General features: G+C 38.4%; 1 protein-coding gene across 2 annotated transcripts in view; it reads left to right on the top strand.

Moving 5' to 3' along the window:
- Positions 1-8,275, top strand: part of BMERB1 (bMERB domain containing 1) — a 57,449-nt gene extending 49,174 nt beyond the window's left edge. For both annotated transcript variants that reach the window (XM_030001938.1, XM_030001937.2), the window contains exons 4-6: positions 1,563-1,677; positions 3,275-3,357; positions 4,773-8,275. In XM_030001938.1, the coding sequence (XP_029857798.1) occupies positions 1,563-1,677; positions 3,275-3,357; positions 4,773-4,885 (311 nt within the window). In that variant the 3' untranslated portion in view covers positions 4,886-8,275. The remainder of the gene's footprint in view (positions 1-1,562; positions 1,678-3,274; positions 3,358-4,772) is intronic.
- Positions 8,276-17,556: the final 9,281 nt, after the last annotated feature.

Genomic DNA, 17,556 nt, shown 5'->3' with positions numbered 1-17,556 from the left:
TTGCCCCAACTCAGGATGCATATATTTGGCAGGCCGTTTCCTAAAGGACACCATTGGAGAGCACATCTCAATCTGGGAAGAGGACAGATTGAAAGGAAGTAGAAAGTAGCTTCTACCTTCAGTAGTGAGAGGAGGAGATCCCTTGCTCCATAGACATCAGAGACAAAGCAAGAAAAAGTAGTGATTTCTAAGCATTCTCCTTTCTGTCCTGCAAATTCAGCATTAATCACAGGAATTCTCCATAGGTAACAACGTAGAGGTCTTGAAATCTTCATAGCAGTCAATAACCTTACCTTCCTTTATCATTTCTAAAAGATAAAACACAGAAAATACATCCCAGACAAAGCCACCTTATGTTATATTACAAATTATTTCCTCTGCTACTGGCAGACTATAATTTAAAATTCTCCAAAGAGTATGACTTTCTGAGATTGAGACTTAGAGAATTTCATTTTCTTGAAAATATATTCAAGGTGCTTTTATCTCACTAAAGAATGGATTTATTGCAGAAATTCCCAGCAGTAAACATCCTGAAGCCCATGAACCAAAATTAAGCTGTATTAAACAATTATTTTCAAATGCCTGATTTATTTAGCTGTTTAAGATACCTTGTAAGTTCAATCAGCAGACATAACATAGCTCAGATGCATCAGACTGCAGACAGCTTGCCCTTCTTCCCACAACTCTTATTGTACTTAATTTTATGTTTCTCTAAACACAGTTCTACTGCTCAAAACCAAAATTCTTGATTTACTGCAAAGTGTCTTCTCATCTAATCAAAATTTTCAGCTTCTTGAGAAAATATGTGGACTGGGATTTGCCTCTGGCTTTCTCATCTCTGCTCTACTTGCTAGGTTTGAAGATTTCTGTCTTAGCTACATTTGCTTTATAACCTTAATCTACAGCTCTGTAATCCCTAACATTCATGAGTTTTAGTTTGTGGCAGGCACATCTTTCATGTCATAAAAATCATTTATAGACAACCTAGTCATTACAGACTGGCCAGTTAACAAGGACATATATTAATTACTCAGATTTTTGAAGCACAGGGAAAATAAACACTTTCATTTATTTTTCCACATTACACAATTGATGCTATTTGTATGGATTTGCAGCTCACCTGCCCTACCAGAGTAGAAAAAAAGTGGTGTAGTCAACAGCCAAAGCTGTCATGAAATACAGAGAAATGGTTCCTTTTGGATTGGTCTCATTTTCCCTGAGGTCAAAGGGAGTTTGTACCATGGATTTTAATGAAGCGTCCTGGACTGTTTTCTTACCAAAGCTCTTTAAATAATTCAGTGTCTTGCAGAGTAATTTAATAGTAAAAGTACACTTGGCAAGCCCCACAGAGTCTCCAGACCATTAAGCTGATCAGACCTGACAGGAGCAAGTAGAAGAGAAAAAAGAAGCAGTGAGCAGAACTTGCTGGGGTTTTGGTGACTTGGCTCTGAAGAACTATTGACTTCAATCAGCAATTCATTCTTAGACATCTGCAATGTCCACACTCCCACCCTGTTCCCTAGAATCCAAAGTAATAATCTCTTTTCTCTGTTTTTGACCAGAAAAAGAAAAAACAAAGATGGAGAAACAAAGAGAGGATGAACTGATTCAGAAGATCCATAGACTGGTACAAAAAAGAGATTTTCTTGTAGATGATGCAGAGGTGGAGAGATTACGGTAAGAACTAGAAGCAACTGAACTTATTTGTGAGATTTCACAAGTCTAACACTACACTGGAGTGACAAAATTTACATCAACATTAATGGGAGAGAATTGGTCCTTTAAAACAACTTACCAAGTTAAAAGTTGCCTCCAGGTTCCATAGGAAAAACATTAAAACTAGATTACTGCATTTCTGTGGCTCTCTATTCCATTAATGATTCAGTCATCTCATGACTACAGTGGGGTTTGGTATCTTACTTTCCTACCAGAAAGTGTCTGGTCATTTACCATTAAAAAGAGAAGGATTTTTGCTGCTACCAGGGGATCCTCTTGGCATGAGAAGTAGACATGAAATGGAATTCAACAAGGGGCATTATTTGTAGACATTTAAAAAAAAAAAAAAAGGTGGCAGATTTTAAACAAATTAATGTGCTCAGGTTTTATTATTACTGTTCTTATCCTGCCATAGCAAAAAAAGAAAAAGAGAATGCAATCACTAACACAGGTCTACCTAACCTAAAGCATAAACAAGTTCAGAATGGTTCTTCTCAGTATCTTAGCCCAAAGTTGCTGAGAAACCTGTGGTCTTCCTCAAAAGTTCATTTCCAGCTGTTGCACTAAGATCCCAATAGTCTACAAATAGACTTTTCAACAGTAAAGATTCAAGGCTCACCAATCCATTTATCCTAAATGACAGTATCTCTTCCAACACATTTGAATTCCAAGCAAGCAAAGGACAGGAGAGAAGAAAGCCTGCCAGAGTCCTGCAGCTGATCAAAGAGAGCTAGCCAAAGTCAGCAGCTGACAAGAAGCCTGAGCTAGTAATGTAATCCAGAGCTCTCAACTGCTAGTTCAATGTGCAAATCACAAAAACCTCATCAGCAGCCAGACAATACAGAAGCATAATTGTAGGCTACTGAAAATGTACTGCTATGCACTATGCAGATGTGAATACATTAGTGTCAGTTCACATTCGCAGTAAAACCTGAGGCTTTTCTTTAAAATTCTTGAGATATTCAATCAGTGTGCCCATTGTTAAAGTAGCAAAATAGCAAAGAAACTAACATGGAAATAAGGGTAATAGATACAATCAAGGTTAGCAACACAATCTTTATTTTGGGCCTAATGCTGTCATCTTCAGGCAAAGAGAAATGTACTTGGTTTGGGTAAATACTAACAGCAGAAGAGCACGAGATCCAGTCTTTTGTCTAAGCAGGCCTTTAAAAATAAGCAGTACAATCACAGCAATATGTATCCTCTGCTTTAATTTGTAGCAGAAGCATCCTGAAGCACTTGTGAAGCGAACTTTAAATAGGTGATACATTATGGTTTAAATCCACTGACTAGGGAATATAATGAATCCAGTACTACCAGAGACAAGTAAAGAACCTTGGGGAAAATTCTGTCTCTGAATTTTACAAGAAGTTTGTTACTGTTTTCATTTAGACAAATATTTTGCTCTTTAATAAGCAGCAAAATTAAGTGTTTTTAATAAGAACAAAGTGAATTGTTTACTAGTGATTTGATCCTAGCTACTCTAGCTTTTACTGTCCCATTTACAGAGAAAACATTGTTATTTCTGTAATGGATTTATTTTGCTTTTTTCCACCAGAGAGAAAGAAGAAGACAAAGAGATGGCTGAATTCCTTCGCACCAAGTTAAAACCCTTAGACAAAGCAACACAATCTCCTACCAGTGAGTTCCTAAACATTAAGAAAAACAATAGGAAAAAAACTCCAAAGACAACTGGATAAAAGAGCATTTTCAAAGGCCATGCTGGGCCAGCCTCTGCCAAAAGCTAGGTTAATCTAGCTAGATAACCCTGAAACAAGATACTGTGTCAACAATTGCTGGCCACTTAGAATTCAGATGCCCAATTACCTCAGAAAACTGATTCCAAATCATCTATGGCCACTTTAAAATTGCTTTGTGTGTTTTAAATATGCAAAGTATATTTGAATACACATTGCTACAACTGCTTTTGTAAGCAACTCAATTTCTTTTTGCCAATCATTTTCCCATCTGGTTCTGCAAAAATATTAACTGGAAAAAAGCCTCTTAAGATATATGCTAGGATATCTGAAGCAAAGTTTGCCTGTTTTACTGCAGACAAGATGGAAACTAGAGAAAAGACTGCAAACTTTCACAGCTGCCCCAAATTTCTTACAGCATAAATAGGCTTTTCAACCACCTCAATCCAAGTCATTTATGGACAGAACTGCAGACACACTAATTTCTCAGAAACTAAGCGGATTACATGTTCCCTTGGAAGCTTTTAACTGCGACTTTCAAACACAACAGTCACAGCATGAGCTCTAAAAGTTAACATTGATTTTGACTTGTCTCAAACTGAGCTCTTAGGCATGGAGATAGTCAAGTAAGAGTGGTGCCCTTCTTAAAGTAAATTTGGTCCATCAGCTGAAGATGTTTGTATCTATACACACTGCCATTTTGCATTGATCAAGATCTTGCTAAAGTGTTTCCAGAGGGACGTGGAATGACTGTGAAGTTCAAGTACAAGGTTGATAGAAACACTTTAAGATGCATCACTAATTATTTATACCCTTTTGGTCACAGGGAGCATGACTCATCTCCCTTGTTAGTTTACTTCATGTCATTCCTTTTAAATGCAATGTTAGAGATAAAAAGATTCTTTTCACCCTGAAAAATTAAAATCTACCTTTATCTTGTTCTCCTAATTATGACATCCAAGTTGATGTGAGAATAAACTAGAGCAATATTTTTGTTCAACTCCTTAGTTGTTGGGGTTTAAACACAGTAAGATGACTTTCTGTGGAAGAACCTGTTATCTGACCCTATGGCTGTGAACAACAACACCTGGATTGAACAAGATGCAAGAGGTTTACCCTCCCATTGAGATGTCTGGATTCTTTAGCCCCTCTTAACTCACTCCCCTGAAGAGATAAGACTTCCTGAGCAGTTTGAATCCACATACCAGCTGGGTTACTACCATAGTGTTAGATGTATTGTTCAAACAAGAGTTAAAAAATTTGCATTCTTTAAAAAACTTGCATTCTTTAAGCCAGAAGCAGGAAAAAATAGTTTGACCAGCTCTTGGTTTTAATGGTGCCCTATTTTGAACATTGCAGGCAGCCCAGCAGAAAAGAAGGCAGAACCGCCTCCAAGCAAGCCCACCATTGCCAAAGCAGGATTGGCCATCATTAAAGATTGTTGTGGGGCCACACAATGCAACATCATGTAGCTCTGGGCTCTCTACCATGTTTGTCTTTTCAAATGTTTTCATTGAATGAAACTGTAGGGTGAGGGGAACTAACAGCATCCTGCTAACAGAATCAAGAGCAACTGGCACAACAGTAATATATGGAATGTACAATGGCAGTTTCTTCACTGTTGCATGGATCACTCAACACGCATGCCTAAAAACAAAAGAAATCTATATAGTGGCTGTCCAGTGACCAGAAAAGATCTGTAGTAGAGTCAAGAAAACCACCCCAGTGATAAAAGTGAATGAAAAGAAGGGTATATTTCATCCAGTAAGGTATAAAACAGCAATTTTAATAGGCCATCACTTTGTAAGAATTTGTTGTATGCTTCCCCCCCCTTGACAAACAGCACTCAAAAATTGCTGAAATATCCCATTTTGGCTACTTTTCAAAACAAAAGCCACAAGTAGCAATGCTGTATATAGTACAACTAATAGACGAAGCAACTTCAGGATAACTGATGTTGCATACAAAATACTTACCAAACTAGTGTGATGTTTAACTACTTTGCTGTGGAGTTTCACTTCCAATTCTTCCTAAAGAATGAGCATCAGTGACAAGGATGCTGCAAGTAGAGATAGTTTTTTTTATATCCCATATGAGTTCTGAATTACTCAAGTCAAATGAATATTGCTTGCACCAGGGAAAGTGAATCTCTGGTAAGCCTTTAGCAAGCACAGATACAGTAATCTGCAAATAGGTGATGTAATCCAAAGCTGTGTCGTTTCTTTTAGTTCTCCACCTCACATGGAAGTTAGAAATATTCATCCAGAGAGCTTTGTCCACTACTAGAAGTTACATGCAGTATGAGATTTGTAGGTTGCTGGGAGGAGAGCGGAAGACAAACAGTAGTTAACTAATATTTAAACAATGCTTGAAACAACTATTAATTGCATATTCCATAAGAAATACAAACTATCAAGCATAGGAAGACACTAGCCACCCAAGACAAATTGGCCACAAGACAAACATACAAATACAGAAGTAGACTATTTGTGGTAAGAAGATCACATTCTACACAAAATGGGTTTAAAATTAAGAGAAATGCAGAAAGACTTATCTGTGTTTCACCATTAATGTGTTTCTGGTCTCTATGCAGATTAAGCCTTGTGGAATCTAATATCTTTATATTAGCTGTCAGTAGCTGGTTTGTCTGTGTGACGGTATTCCATATAAAAGTACTGTGATAGGTGTAAATAGTAAAATAAATGTACATGGATCTAATGTGAAAATCTCAGGCTTAGAAATAGCAAACAGATAGCAAAAAGTTCCTAAAATAAAGTTTTTCAAGAGGAACTTCAATTTTGTGAAGCCAGCTAAGTGTGTAGTTATATACAAAGGAACCACATTTATAGGAAATGAGAAAAAAAAATTAACAGCAGTTACCAAAAAGGATAAACAGTAATATTTTTTAGAGAGAGAAAGTATCTTATTAAGGTTCAAGGAGATAGACACCATCTAAAGTAACTCCAACTATTCTTGCACAAATAAAACCTAATCCATAGCATCAGACTGATTTGATGAAGAACATTTGCATTTCCAGAATGATTTGTTTCAGTATTGCAGACTCACTTGAGACAAAGAACCTATGTCACTAAGTTCCTTAAGGTTTAAGGATCAAGGAGGGGGGAAAAAAAAAAAATACAAAAGGTTTCCACTACAACATGAAGCACTTTAATTACTTTAACCAAAGACACAGGAAAGAGGACAAAACATATCCAAAGGCTGAATAGTCATATATAGTTATTGCATCCTTGTTGATACATGTAGCACCACATTAAGCTCTGTAGCTGTTTATATCTACTGTATCTGGTATGGGTTGGACTCTGTATAGTACCTGTGTACATTAACAGAGTTATGGGGAAAACTGCTTTTAAGGGAGAATGCACACTGGAGGGGAAGAAATACCCACTGGCTTCTGTAAAATTCAACAGCCTCTTGAATTTGTTGGTACCCAATTAAGACATCAGGAATTATCAGTATCTTAAGACAAGAGGCAGATGCCCAGTGCCATTAACAAAGGCAAATGGAAGTTAGGAAAAAAACTTGTGGTGAAGCACCAAACTTAAAACCTTTGGAGGATCAACCGTTACAACCAGGTACTGTGAATGCTGGTAAAGGGTCCCAAAGGAGGACTTGGCACACAGTTTTTGTAAGGTAAAAGGTGAGTTATGCACATTAGTGTTTAAACCAGGCTGTGCTGATGACTGGGGTGATCCCTGCATGCTGCACAGAATCTGTAGTCCCTTGGGAAGAAAAGTAAAATCAATAGAATGTGGGTTTGTGTGAAAAAATTTCATTAACGGGAAACAGAGCTAGACATTTCTGGGATGCAACACTCCTGACCAGGCTACAGAGCCCCCTCCTTTAATTAAAATGAGGAAGAGAAAACAGCAGGTATGAATATGTAATATTAATATACAGTTAGCACTGGTAGCCAGTGCCCCAAAGGGACTTGAACTACAGCAGTATTAATGAGAGTAAACTTCATTTTCAGAAGTTCTAGCTTGGCTCAGCGAAAAAGTTTCCTTTGTGTGAGTTTGTTTTGTTTTTATTTAGCAAATGCTTCAGTTCTGTTTTTATTTTTGGGTGGGTTTGAACAGCTTGCCTGCAGTGCACCAGTGGTTCCTTTAGAAGGGGGTCAGTGATGCTGCTTAGCAATAAAGTCCTGGGTTTTTTAGACTGTGAGGTCAGATTCTCAACTGTGTTCAACACTGGCTTACAGTGTTGTCCATCCAGAACACAGCAGAGCCCTAACGGGTTACTTCAAACATAATGATTGTAATTAAACAAGTTAAACTTAGGAAGGAATTAAGTGTGCAAAAATCTTGGTCCTTGTTTTTAAAAATCAGACTAAACCAGTGAGTATTCCCAAGTACCATAAGGGGCTTTGTGACTTCCACGATCCTATGAACATAGCACATTATGCAATCCCCACATGTAAAATCAGCAGAAAACATCAGACAGGTATCTTCAGATGACTACATTGAGTAACTGGCAGCATTTCAGCGCTGATTTTCAGATACCTGTTGCTGTCTGCAAAGGAGGACATCGGTTGACTGAAGCACCCAAAATCTCTCCTGGAAATCCTGGCTGTTTATCACTTCAGAAAGAAGGCAAGGCATCAGAAAAAGAAAAAAATTTAAGGTGGATTTGACACACTGTTTCCTCTATGAACTGGTAAACATGGCTGTATTCAGGAAACGATCTTGGTCTACTGAGAAAAACAAAAGTGCTGAAGTGCTATTTGTACTAATCATCAATTCTACCAGCAAATGGTTCTCTTGTACCTTGCCCTAGGCCTACTGAATCTCTTCAGCAAAGTTAAACATATTTCCAAATAAACTAAGCTGCTGTGTTATACTAAATACATGTTTCTTCCTGTTACTGAAGGAAATAAGTGGTTGTGGAATAGAGTGGGATGCACTTACTGTGCTGCTATACTTTTAAAAAAGAATAGGATTATTATTCTGTAAGAAAGGAGTAATTTGATAAGTTAGAAAAATAAAGGATTTTAACTCGCTGAAAAAAAACCCGAACAGTTTCTCCTATGACACTCCAGAAACGGAAATCACCAAAAAAGCCAAGCTCATTATGCTCCTAGATGACTTTGAAACCTCACTACAGCCAGAGCACTGCACAGACTAGAAGACAGTTCCAAGCCTTACATTGAGAAGATGAAGGTCCAAACATACTTGAGTACCAAAAGCATTGCCAAACCAGAAGGGCTTAACAGCAATTAAAACAAACAAACAAACAAAAATCAGCACTGTCTGGTCTGCTCACCAGAGTGGTTTTACAGATGCTACCTGAAGTGTAGGGCTGTGGAGATCTCAGGGACAAGAGAGTACATGACCAGATACAGGGAATGAGAGTGCATCTAGGGGTGGATCTCACATTGCTGCTTTGCCCTCATTGCCCCAACCTTGCTCCTGTGGGAAGCAAACACAATGAAATAAAAATCTGTATTAACAAAGTTTTGCTGTTGAGAGTCAGCTAAGGAATAGCTAACAGCAATAGTATTATATCACCTGAACAAGAGGTGTGGAGGACAACTTTCTCTCCTCCCCATCTCCCAGAATAAAGTAATTCAGCTCAACAGAAAGCTTTAAACATAACCCTGCAGGCAACTCAGGAATACCAAGTCAAAAATCAGCAATACACAGGAGAGAGACTGCATCATCCAGACTTGCTCTGCTTAAATGTACCCCGGTGACAAGTTACCACTGTCTTGTTAACCAAGACACAGTTAACAAGAGTTAACAAGAACTTTCATAAGTATACCCACTCCACTCTCCAGAAAGAATAGTACTTTACCTAAAAAACAGTATTAAGTTGCATTTGACTGGAGGCTGAAATGTGAGGCTGCAAAAGGTAACTAGGGCATGCTTTCATCTTTGTGGCTAGTCACCATAAAAGTTCATGTGTGATTCAGGCTTTGTCATGCTTTGTCTTCCTACACAGGCATAAGAGCATTTTTTCACTTGCAACTAAGCAGATGGTTAAGGAGAACAGTTTTCCCAATATTCTGTTCAGCTTGATCTCAAACCATGCCACTTGGAACTAAAACATTTACAGCAGACTGAAATCAACTACCTCAAATTATGAGTTTATTTCTACACAAGATGTGTAGAATACACATATTCTACCCATATCCTTATCCATACTCCCTGCCTTTGAAGCAGTTAAAATCTTCACTGGGATTTCAGAGGCAGCTCTTGGAAAGTAAGAGTTTGACTACTGGCTCCAAAACCGAAGAGATCTCAGACTTCTGTTACAGTTAAGAGTGAATTAAAATTCTAGCTGAGAATGAATAGAGAACCTCCACGTTGGACTCACTGGTAAACAATTACCACAGAAAATGTTTCTGGTCACGAAGGAGAGTATCTTTCTTATTAGAAAGGAATTTGAAGGAATTTAGTTCAAAATTTTTTCAATAAACATGATATTTCTCTTACAGTAGAAAGATAACCACAAACTCATTACACAGACAACAACCCAGAGAATATGCTTTCTGCAGAGTAGTCTTCCGAGATGTGCAAATAAACCAAGTTACTCTGTGTGGTTTGCTCCTACCTAAAACAATGGAAAATTTCTTGGTACTCCAACATATACAGTAATGTCAACATGTGAAAAATCAAGCGCCAGCAGGTCACCACGAAACTCTCACATTTCAGGGGCAGGCTGAAGAACAACAAAACAATTTTTCTTCTGTTTTGACCTTGAAGAAAGGGCAGCTCCCTTTCCTATTCCAGACCCAGCATATATTCCCAAGCAGCTCAGAGTCCAAGCCACTCTTCCATAGTCATATGTTACTTACATGAACACAGTCCTACTCTGCCCCAGCATAAATGCTACTGTTGTTATCAAGGTGCATCTTGTTCAACATAATCCCATCAATCCTGTAAACAGCCAGCCAAGCACGCTGCTTTAGAACAGGATTGTATCATAAAAACATTAAGATCCAAAACTTACTCCTCCCTCCATATAGATACAACACTTAACATAGGATCTTGAGAAGACCTCAGTAGCTAGACCTGGATCCAGACAGCCTAGGCAACAACTTACAGTCTCAGAGATTAATAAGAAAGCGTCTAACAGCAGCATTTCCCTTACATTTAAGCTTGTATCCTTCACAGCATTATTAGTTTCTTAACTAGAGGCAGTTTTCTGCAGTAATACTTCATGTGAGGTTGAACGAATTGTGGTAAGACACCAAGAGATGTTTAAACTGATACCTAAAAAGTAAGCCTCATCAGCTACAGAAATCAGTGGATTGTAGTAAGCTGGATGTTGTAAAGAATTAGACTTTCAAACCTACTTTGACATGCTTTAGATAGATTCACTCCAGCAGGTAATACAGCTAAACAGAGAACTTCCAATTTAGGATTTTCAAGTTACAAGGATAGAGAGCTCATGCACCACAACGAGCTACAAATGATAGTGGCAGTGCATTTAACTATTTCTGTCTTCACTTAACAAAAACATCAGAAATTCCATTGACTGGAAGTATGTGCTTGGTTTTCCTAACAAACAGATATTAAGAGGTCCACTGAATGGGCCCTTCAAGCCAACTACACGCGATGGGATTTGAAATGCAGAAAAAAGTTTTCCTTTATGACAGTACTAGTATTGAAGCTTTTGTAAACACACCTATGTGCTATTACTATTTGCTTGTGCACCTTCAGGCCAGAAAACCCCTCCAATGACCTAGCTTTGTTTCACTGGACAATCAAAGCTGCTCTAACAAAACGCCACAAATGCAAAAGCTCCTTAGCTACTTGACAACACAGAAGACTGTCACTGTAACATTATCTTCGGTAACTAGCACAAAATAAACCTAACTGATGAAGTCTTACAGCCCACAATCAACTTATTTTGAGCAAATGCAGGTCTATGGAGAAATTATATCAAGGGCACAAGATTATCCAGTGAACTGCAACTGCCACAGGCACTGCTGAACACACTCCTGAAGCATGAGACAGTGGTCTCTTTATTAGAAAAATCAGAAACAAACTACAAGAAAGCAGCAGAGCAATCTTTACCTCGATTTACAACTGCTTATTTTAAAACTAAGTCATTGTGGTTTAACTCCAGCCAGCAACTAAGCACGACACAGCCGCTCATTCACTTTCCCCCCACCCCATGGGATGGGAGAGAGAATTGGGAAAAGAAGTAAAACTCATGGGTTGAGATAAGAACAGTTTAATAGAACAGAAGAAACTAATAGTAACACTCATAAAATGACAATTATAATAATAAAAGGATTGGAATATACAAGTGATGCACAATGCAATTGCTCAACACCCGCCGACCAACACTCAGTTAGTCCCTGAGCAGTGATCCCCCCACTCCCACTCCCCTGATTTATGTACTACATGTGACATCACATGGTATGGAATACCCCGTTGGCCAGTTTGGGTCACCTGCCCTGGCTTTCTTGCTGGTTGGGCATCAGAAGCTGAAAAATCCTTGACTTGAGTCTAAACATTACTTAGCAACAGCTGAAAACATCAGTGTGTTATCAACATTCTTCTCATACCTAACTCAAAAAACATAGTACTATACCAGCTAGTAGGAAGACAATTAACTCTATCCTAGCTGAAACCAGGACACAAGCGTATCAACTGAACAAAAGATTCAACTCACTCCTGGTGTTATAATATGATTGAAGTAACTAGGGAGCTGCTAAAGTCCTGTGTACAGCCCCCATCAGTTAATATTTAAAATAGGGAAACAATAACTAGGTCTGATTTAGGGTTTAGGAACTAACCACTAGACAATGGGTCTTTGTAAATAAGTAGGATGTTTATGTCAGAAAAGGTAATGGATTGTGGTCTGGTCAAACCTTGGAGAACCAGTTGGAACTGCCAAGATTAGGGAAGAAGTAGGTAAAAGGTAATTCTTACAAGGGAACATTGCAATCACTGACTCATTGACCACCTACTCAAGACAACAAAGGAAGACAACAGTCTGCGCATTAGTTTATAGGAGGGGCGAAAAAGAAAGAACCAATCAGTAAGAAAAATAACAATGAATATGTATTAGTTAAGTGTATAAATGTGAGAATTTTTAAGACAAGGGTGTGCTGTCTTGAGACAGGCACCCATTCATGCACATCAATGAAATTAATTTGACAGTACCTCGACTCTGAGTGTTATTGGCTTGCACACTGGGTAAACGAACCCCGTTTGTGGGACAACACTGGGGATCATGAATGTGACTATAGATTTGAAATTATAATAATCCACTTGTTTCTCAGGCAAGTTCATGCTCTTAGATAGTGACTGATATCCAAGAGAACTCACACAAGTACATCTTCCCTGCAGGCAAACAAGTTACAGGTTCTTTCCTGCAAACACCCTCCCTTTTAGGATCTGAGGTAGCATCTTGAGTAAGACCACCCTGTCTCATTAATAAGCAGCTCATTGTGCTCCAAGAGCCTCTGTACCAAGACTGTACCCAACTGCAACCAGATTCTACACAAGTGTAATGTATCAAAAGGTTTTAGCAAGAGATTTACCTTTAAGAGATCATTTACACACCTGAAGAAAGTTAAGAAGTAGAAATACCTGTCCTTAGAAAGCAATGGTTGAGTCCAGAGTCAAACTGAGGGTGAGCGTTCTTGGTGACAGTGCAGTCTGGAAGAACACCACTGCAGCTCCCTCAACATCACTGACAAGTGCCTCAATGCGGAGACAGTAATGGAGCTCACCCTGCATTCCTGGTGTCCTTTACCATCCATCAAAACATGCACTGTGCCCGGGATACCTGGAACCTGGTAAGACGGTTGCCATCAGGATTTCAGAGCTGGAACATCTGTGAGAACTCCACCCATGCCCACAGTGGTCACTGCAGCACACAGAGCTTCAGCACCAGGAACACCTAAGTGACCAGGCCTTGTCTCATGCTGCTCCCAGCCTGTTTGGTAAGGCTGCACAAAACAGACCTGCAGGGTCTATGTCAGAGCTAATGAAATAATTCCTGGCCTGTTGAGCACTCCATTTTATGGCTTGGGCTTCTACCAAAAATTGCTTCAGGTAAATGGCAGAGTAGTTTAAGAAAACTCAAAACCAGCAGAGATGATTGCAGCTAATTCCAAGTTTCTTGGAGCCAATTATCTCATCTCATCTACACTGACAAAGTTGTTTGTTGCTTTTTTTTCTTACCAGTAGACTTCATCACACAAAATGGATTTTCTGGCAGAATGCCATTTTTATTACTTGTGAATCCAATAGCTGAAAGACTGACTTGAGACTTGTGCCTGCAGCATGACATATAATAGCGCTTTGACAGCCACGTACCATCTGACCTGCTGGAATGCCTGAGGCTTTATTATGTCCTGTATCCCAGCACCACTGAGTAAGGCTGTAGGCAAGTCAGCTCAGCATTACTGTATGTGCCATATACTAAGTAGAACAGCTTCTGGCAGTAATACAAGTTCCAAATCTCAAGGTGAAATGAATAAATGTCAACTCAAAATAAGTCTGCAACAGCTGATGTTTCTCACCATCTTTCATCCTGAATTGCTACAAACTTATTTCTGGCACAATGTCACAGCTCACAAATTGCTTTGCTTTTGAGCTGGTAAAGGCTGCTCTACAGCCTCCTTAGACAGGCATACAAAGTTGGATTATAATCACTCCAAAACTCTCTTTGGCACAGATACATTTTAAAGGAAATATTTTGAAGGCTTTTGCTTTAGGGCTGTCAAGCTCAACTGATTATAATAAGAGATAGTTTCCAAAGACATCACCTGTATCATCACGAGCAAAAGGAACACTCCAATTTCCACAATTTGTCTTGGGACTAAAAGCAGTCCCTTATAACACAAAATACAGAGCTAAGCACCACAAATATATGCGGCGACTGAATTAAGCGCTCAAGCTATATGTACAAGATTCCATTTATTTCACAAAATAATCAAACTTATGTATGTTTCAACAAGGATCCGGAAAGAACTAACAGTACACAGCCAATATTACTAACACAGGAGCACATATCTGGCTCAGCTGGGATGTTTGCCAGTCCTCAGAACACTTAAAGATAAAAACATTCCATACACATACTCATGACTTTCTTCAGCCACATCTTCCCAGGTGTACACCAGGCCATCCTCCAACCTGACCTTGTAGAACTAGTTCTTCAAAGGCTTGGCAAACATGCAGCACAACAAATTCTAACGTTCACTCTTGAAAACAAATGCCAGGTGTTCCAAGCTGCTCCCACAGTACAGGCCAAATGCTTTTATACCTTGTCTGTACCTACACAGGAGATCTGTAAAAGCAGGAAGATCATCCTGGTGCAGGAATACCTTGCTCAAGTTTGCAGGTGGCAAACTGTCTTAGTGAGGGCAGGGAATTTCTGTATCAGTCATCTTGCTACTGCACTGTTACTCTTCCTAAAGCACTGTTACTCTTCCTGCAGGCATTACCTATGCTTTGGACAAAGTCCAGGTTATCTTGAAAATCCTGCAGGATATGGATCCTTCAAGGTACTGACCACAAGCTTTTAGAGATATCATTTTCAGGAAGTTTTCATATTCCTTCCCTAATCCATTTATGATTATTTCATCCTAGCTCTCTCTCCTCTGAGAGCATCCTGGAAGTCTCCACATACTTGTCATATTCCACCCTCACATTCCCCTCCCACACCTTTTAAAAAAACACAACAGAAAATATGAAAGCAATCTCTGGTTACAGGGTTATCATGTGAACTGTTCCTCTCTCTCTCTTCACACAACTTTATTACTTTTCTCTGAATTCCCTTCACATATTAAATGTTTATCCTACTCTTCAGGTAAAATTAAATTACTTGCCTGCAGTCTGATAAGGTGCTTAGGTCTCAGTGCATAATATCCACACTATCCTCTTGATCCCAAGTCTGTTGTCAACAACCTTCAGTCATCATTTAAGAATCCTGTCCTAATAGCTTAAGCTTAAAATTTGAGATGTCTTCAAATGCACCAATCTGCACCTCAAAGAACTCTCCTTTTAAGTGCAACCAGCATGGTCAAGCTTCTTCTATCAAGCTTGCCACTACTTATAGCCAAAACTGTTTAAATGCTTAGGGAAAACAAATGCAACACTGTCAGTGGCAATTAGCCAAAAGAGAAAAAAAACAAACAAAATCTCTTTCTTAGGTATTCTACATACAAGAGCGCAAAGGATTAGATAGGACTAGTGGAGCATCTAAAAAAGGCCTTAAAACTGATCTATCCTAGAGAAGCCTTTTTTACTCTACAGAAAATGCTCAGAAACAATACCTTGAAGTGGCATCCCAGAAATTTCTTGTAAAACAGCATTCTCTATTTATATCAGTCTGCTTCCTGTAGCATGTGTATAACACTACAAACCATTTTAATAGTCACTTGAATTAAGATTTTTTTTCCAATTTTCTCCATCTATGTAATATTAAACATAAAAACAGTCCATACAAGAAGGAATACTATGTATATACATGCTGGAAGAGTAGCAACATCGTACCTTATCCTCTGAACAAATACCAGCTAAATTGTGGGAAAATATCCAAAAGATCTCTTAGGTATCTCAATTGTTCCATAGCATATATCCACTGTAAGACATCACACTATACATTAATAAAATGCTGACTTGAATGTACATCAGCATTTGACTTTCTATGGCCACACAGACTGAACAGGTATCAAGGTCAAGCTTTGAATGAGAAATCACTTAAAGCCAAGGTTTGCAAACTAGTTTTCAAATGCACAAAAGAGATGAAATATTCAAATTGCAAAAAGGTTAGCTGCAAAGACACTTAACACATTTCAAGTGTCAGAGGCAAGAAATTAAGTGACAAGGTTAAAAGGAAGGGTTACTCCAACAGACTGATAAGCAGGCTTCACTGATAACACTCAGTTTTCAGTTGCTCACGTTTCTGTAAACAGCTATCTAAGCAAATCAAGGCCATGTTTTTCCCTCCAAGCAGTCAGTTTTTCTCTCCATACCAGTCCTGAGACTGTCTAGAATACAGAAAGCAATCTGTCCTTTGTGGCCAAAATCAAAGTCCTCAGCCTATTCTATAGAAAGATTGCTTGCTTTCTTACTCTTTCACACCCAAAAGCTTTGCTTTGTGCAAAGGAAAAGCCCTTTGTCAGCTCCTCTGTTCAGAAACTTCAAAGGTTAAGAAACAGCCTTATGTTCTTAGTCATGCTTCCTATAAGTATTATTCCACATTACACCTGAAACATCAACTAAGTCACTTCCCTAATGCCCTTCTGTGGCATTATGCCCAAGTCTCCTTGTTGTGCCTTTTTTTTTTTTTAATTAAGAGTTAATAGAAATAGGAGTTAAACCATAGTTCACCATGCAATTACACTCTGTCCTGTTACATTATGGCAGACAAAACAAGCCATATTAATTTTAGAAAAAAAAAGTTATTTCTATCATGACTTTTAAAAGCTTTTTCTAATATAAACAGATAGTTTAACACATCAAATGAGAATGAAAGAAGTGGGAATGTTTCCAGCATGATAACAAGAGAACAATTAAAATCAAACTCACCTTTTGAAGGTAATCACATACCAGGTGGTACAAGGGATTTTACTCATGCATACTTAAAACATTCCCAACTACTGAAAGAACAAGTTTAGAGTGGTGATTATACTGTTTGTGGTATTGGTTAAGAGGCTATAAAAAGTTTTTATAAATTGCCTGCCCCTCCTTTTAAAGGGCGATATTTATTACACTATTTATGGAGAGTTTCCTGCTAAATAATTTGTTTAGGTAGTAACTTCAAAATTGTTTACTGAACAAGTACTCTGCAAGGTCAAGTGAACACTTACCTGAAGCAGGCCTGACATTTACTCTAGCAGACTGTTCCACTTAACAGTTCCATTAAGTAAGAATATGTAATAAGACCACAAAAAAAGAGAAAGTCAGGAGCAGCTCATCCAGCTCTTTACTTTTATCCATAAAGCTGTGAAATGACAGCAGTCCAATTTAGTTGCAGATTTTTTTTTTAATTATTTTGTTAGATTCTGAAGTAAAGTTCAAAGCACTCTAGTGAAGCTGCAAAGTAACTTGCTTGCCAGACTTGTAGTTCCTGGATAATTACTATCTTCAGCAAGCTGGAAAACAAGGCTATTGGTAACTGAAAAGTGACCTGTTAACTTTATTGCTCAGTAAAC

This window comes from Aquila chrysaetos, chromosome 25, assembly GCF_900496995.4.
Source record: "Aquila chrysaetos chrysaetos chromosome 25, bAquChr1.4, whole genome shotgun sequence".
In the NCBI taxonomy this organism is placed as follows: domain Eukaryota; kingdom Metazoa; phylum Chordata; class Aves; order Accipitriformes; family Accipitridae; genus Aquila; species Aquila chrysaetos.
Note: the sequence above shows the minus strand (reverse complement) of the source record. Positions and strands in the feature narration are given on the sequence as shown.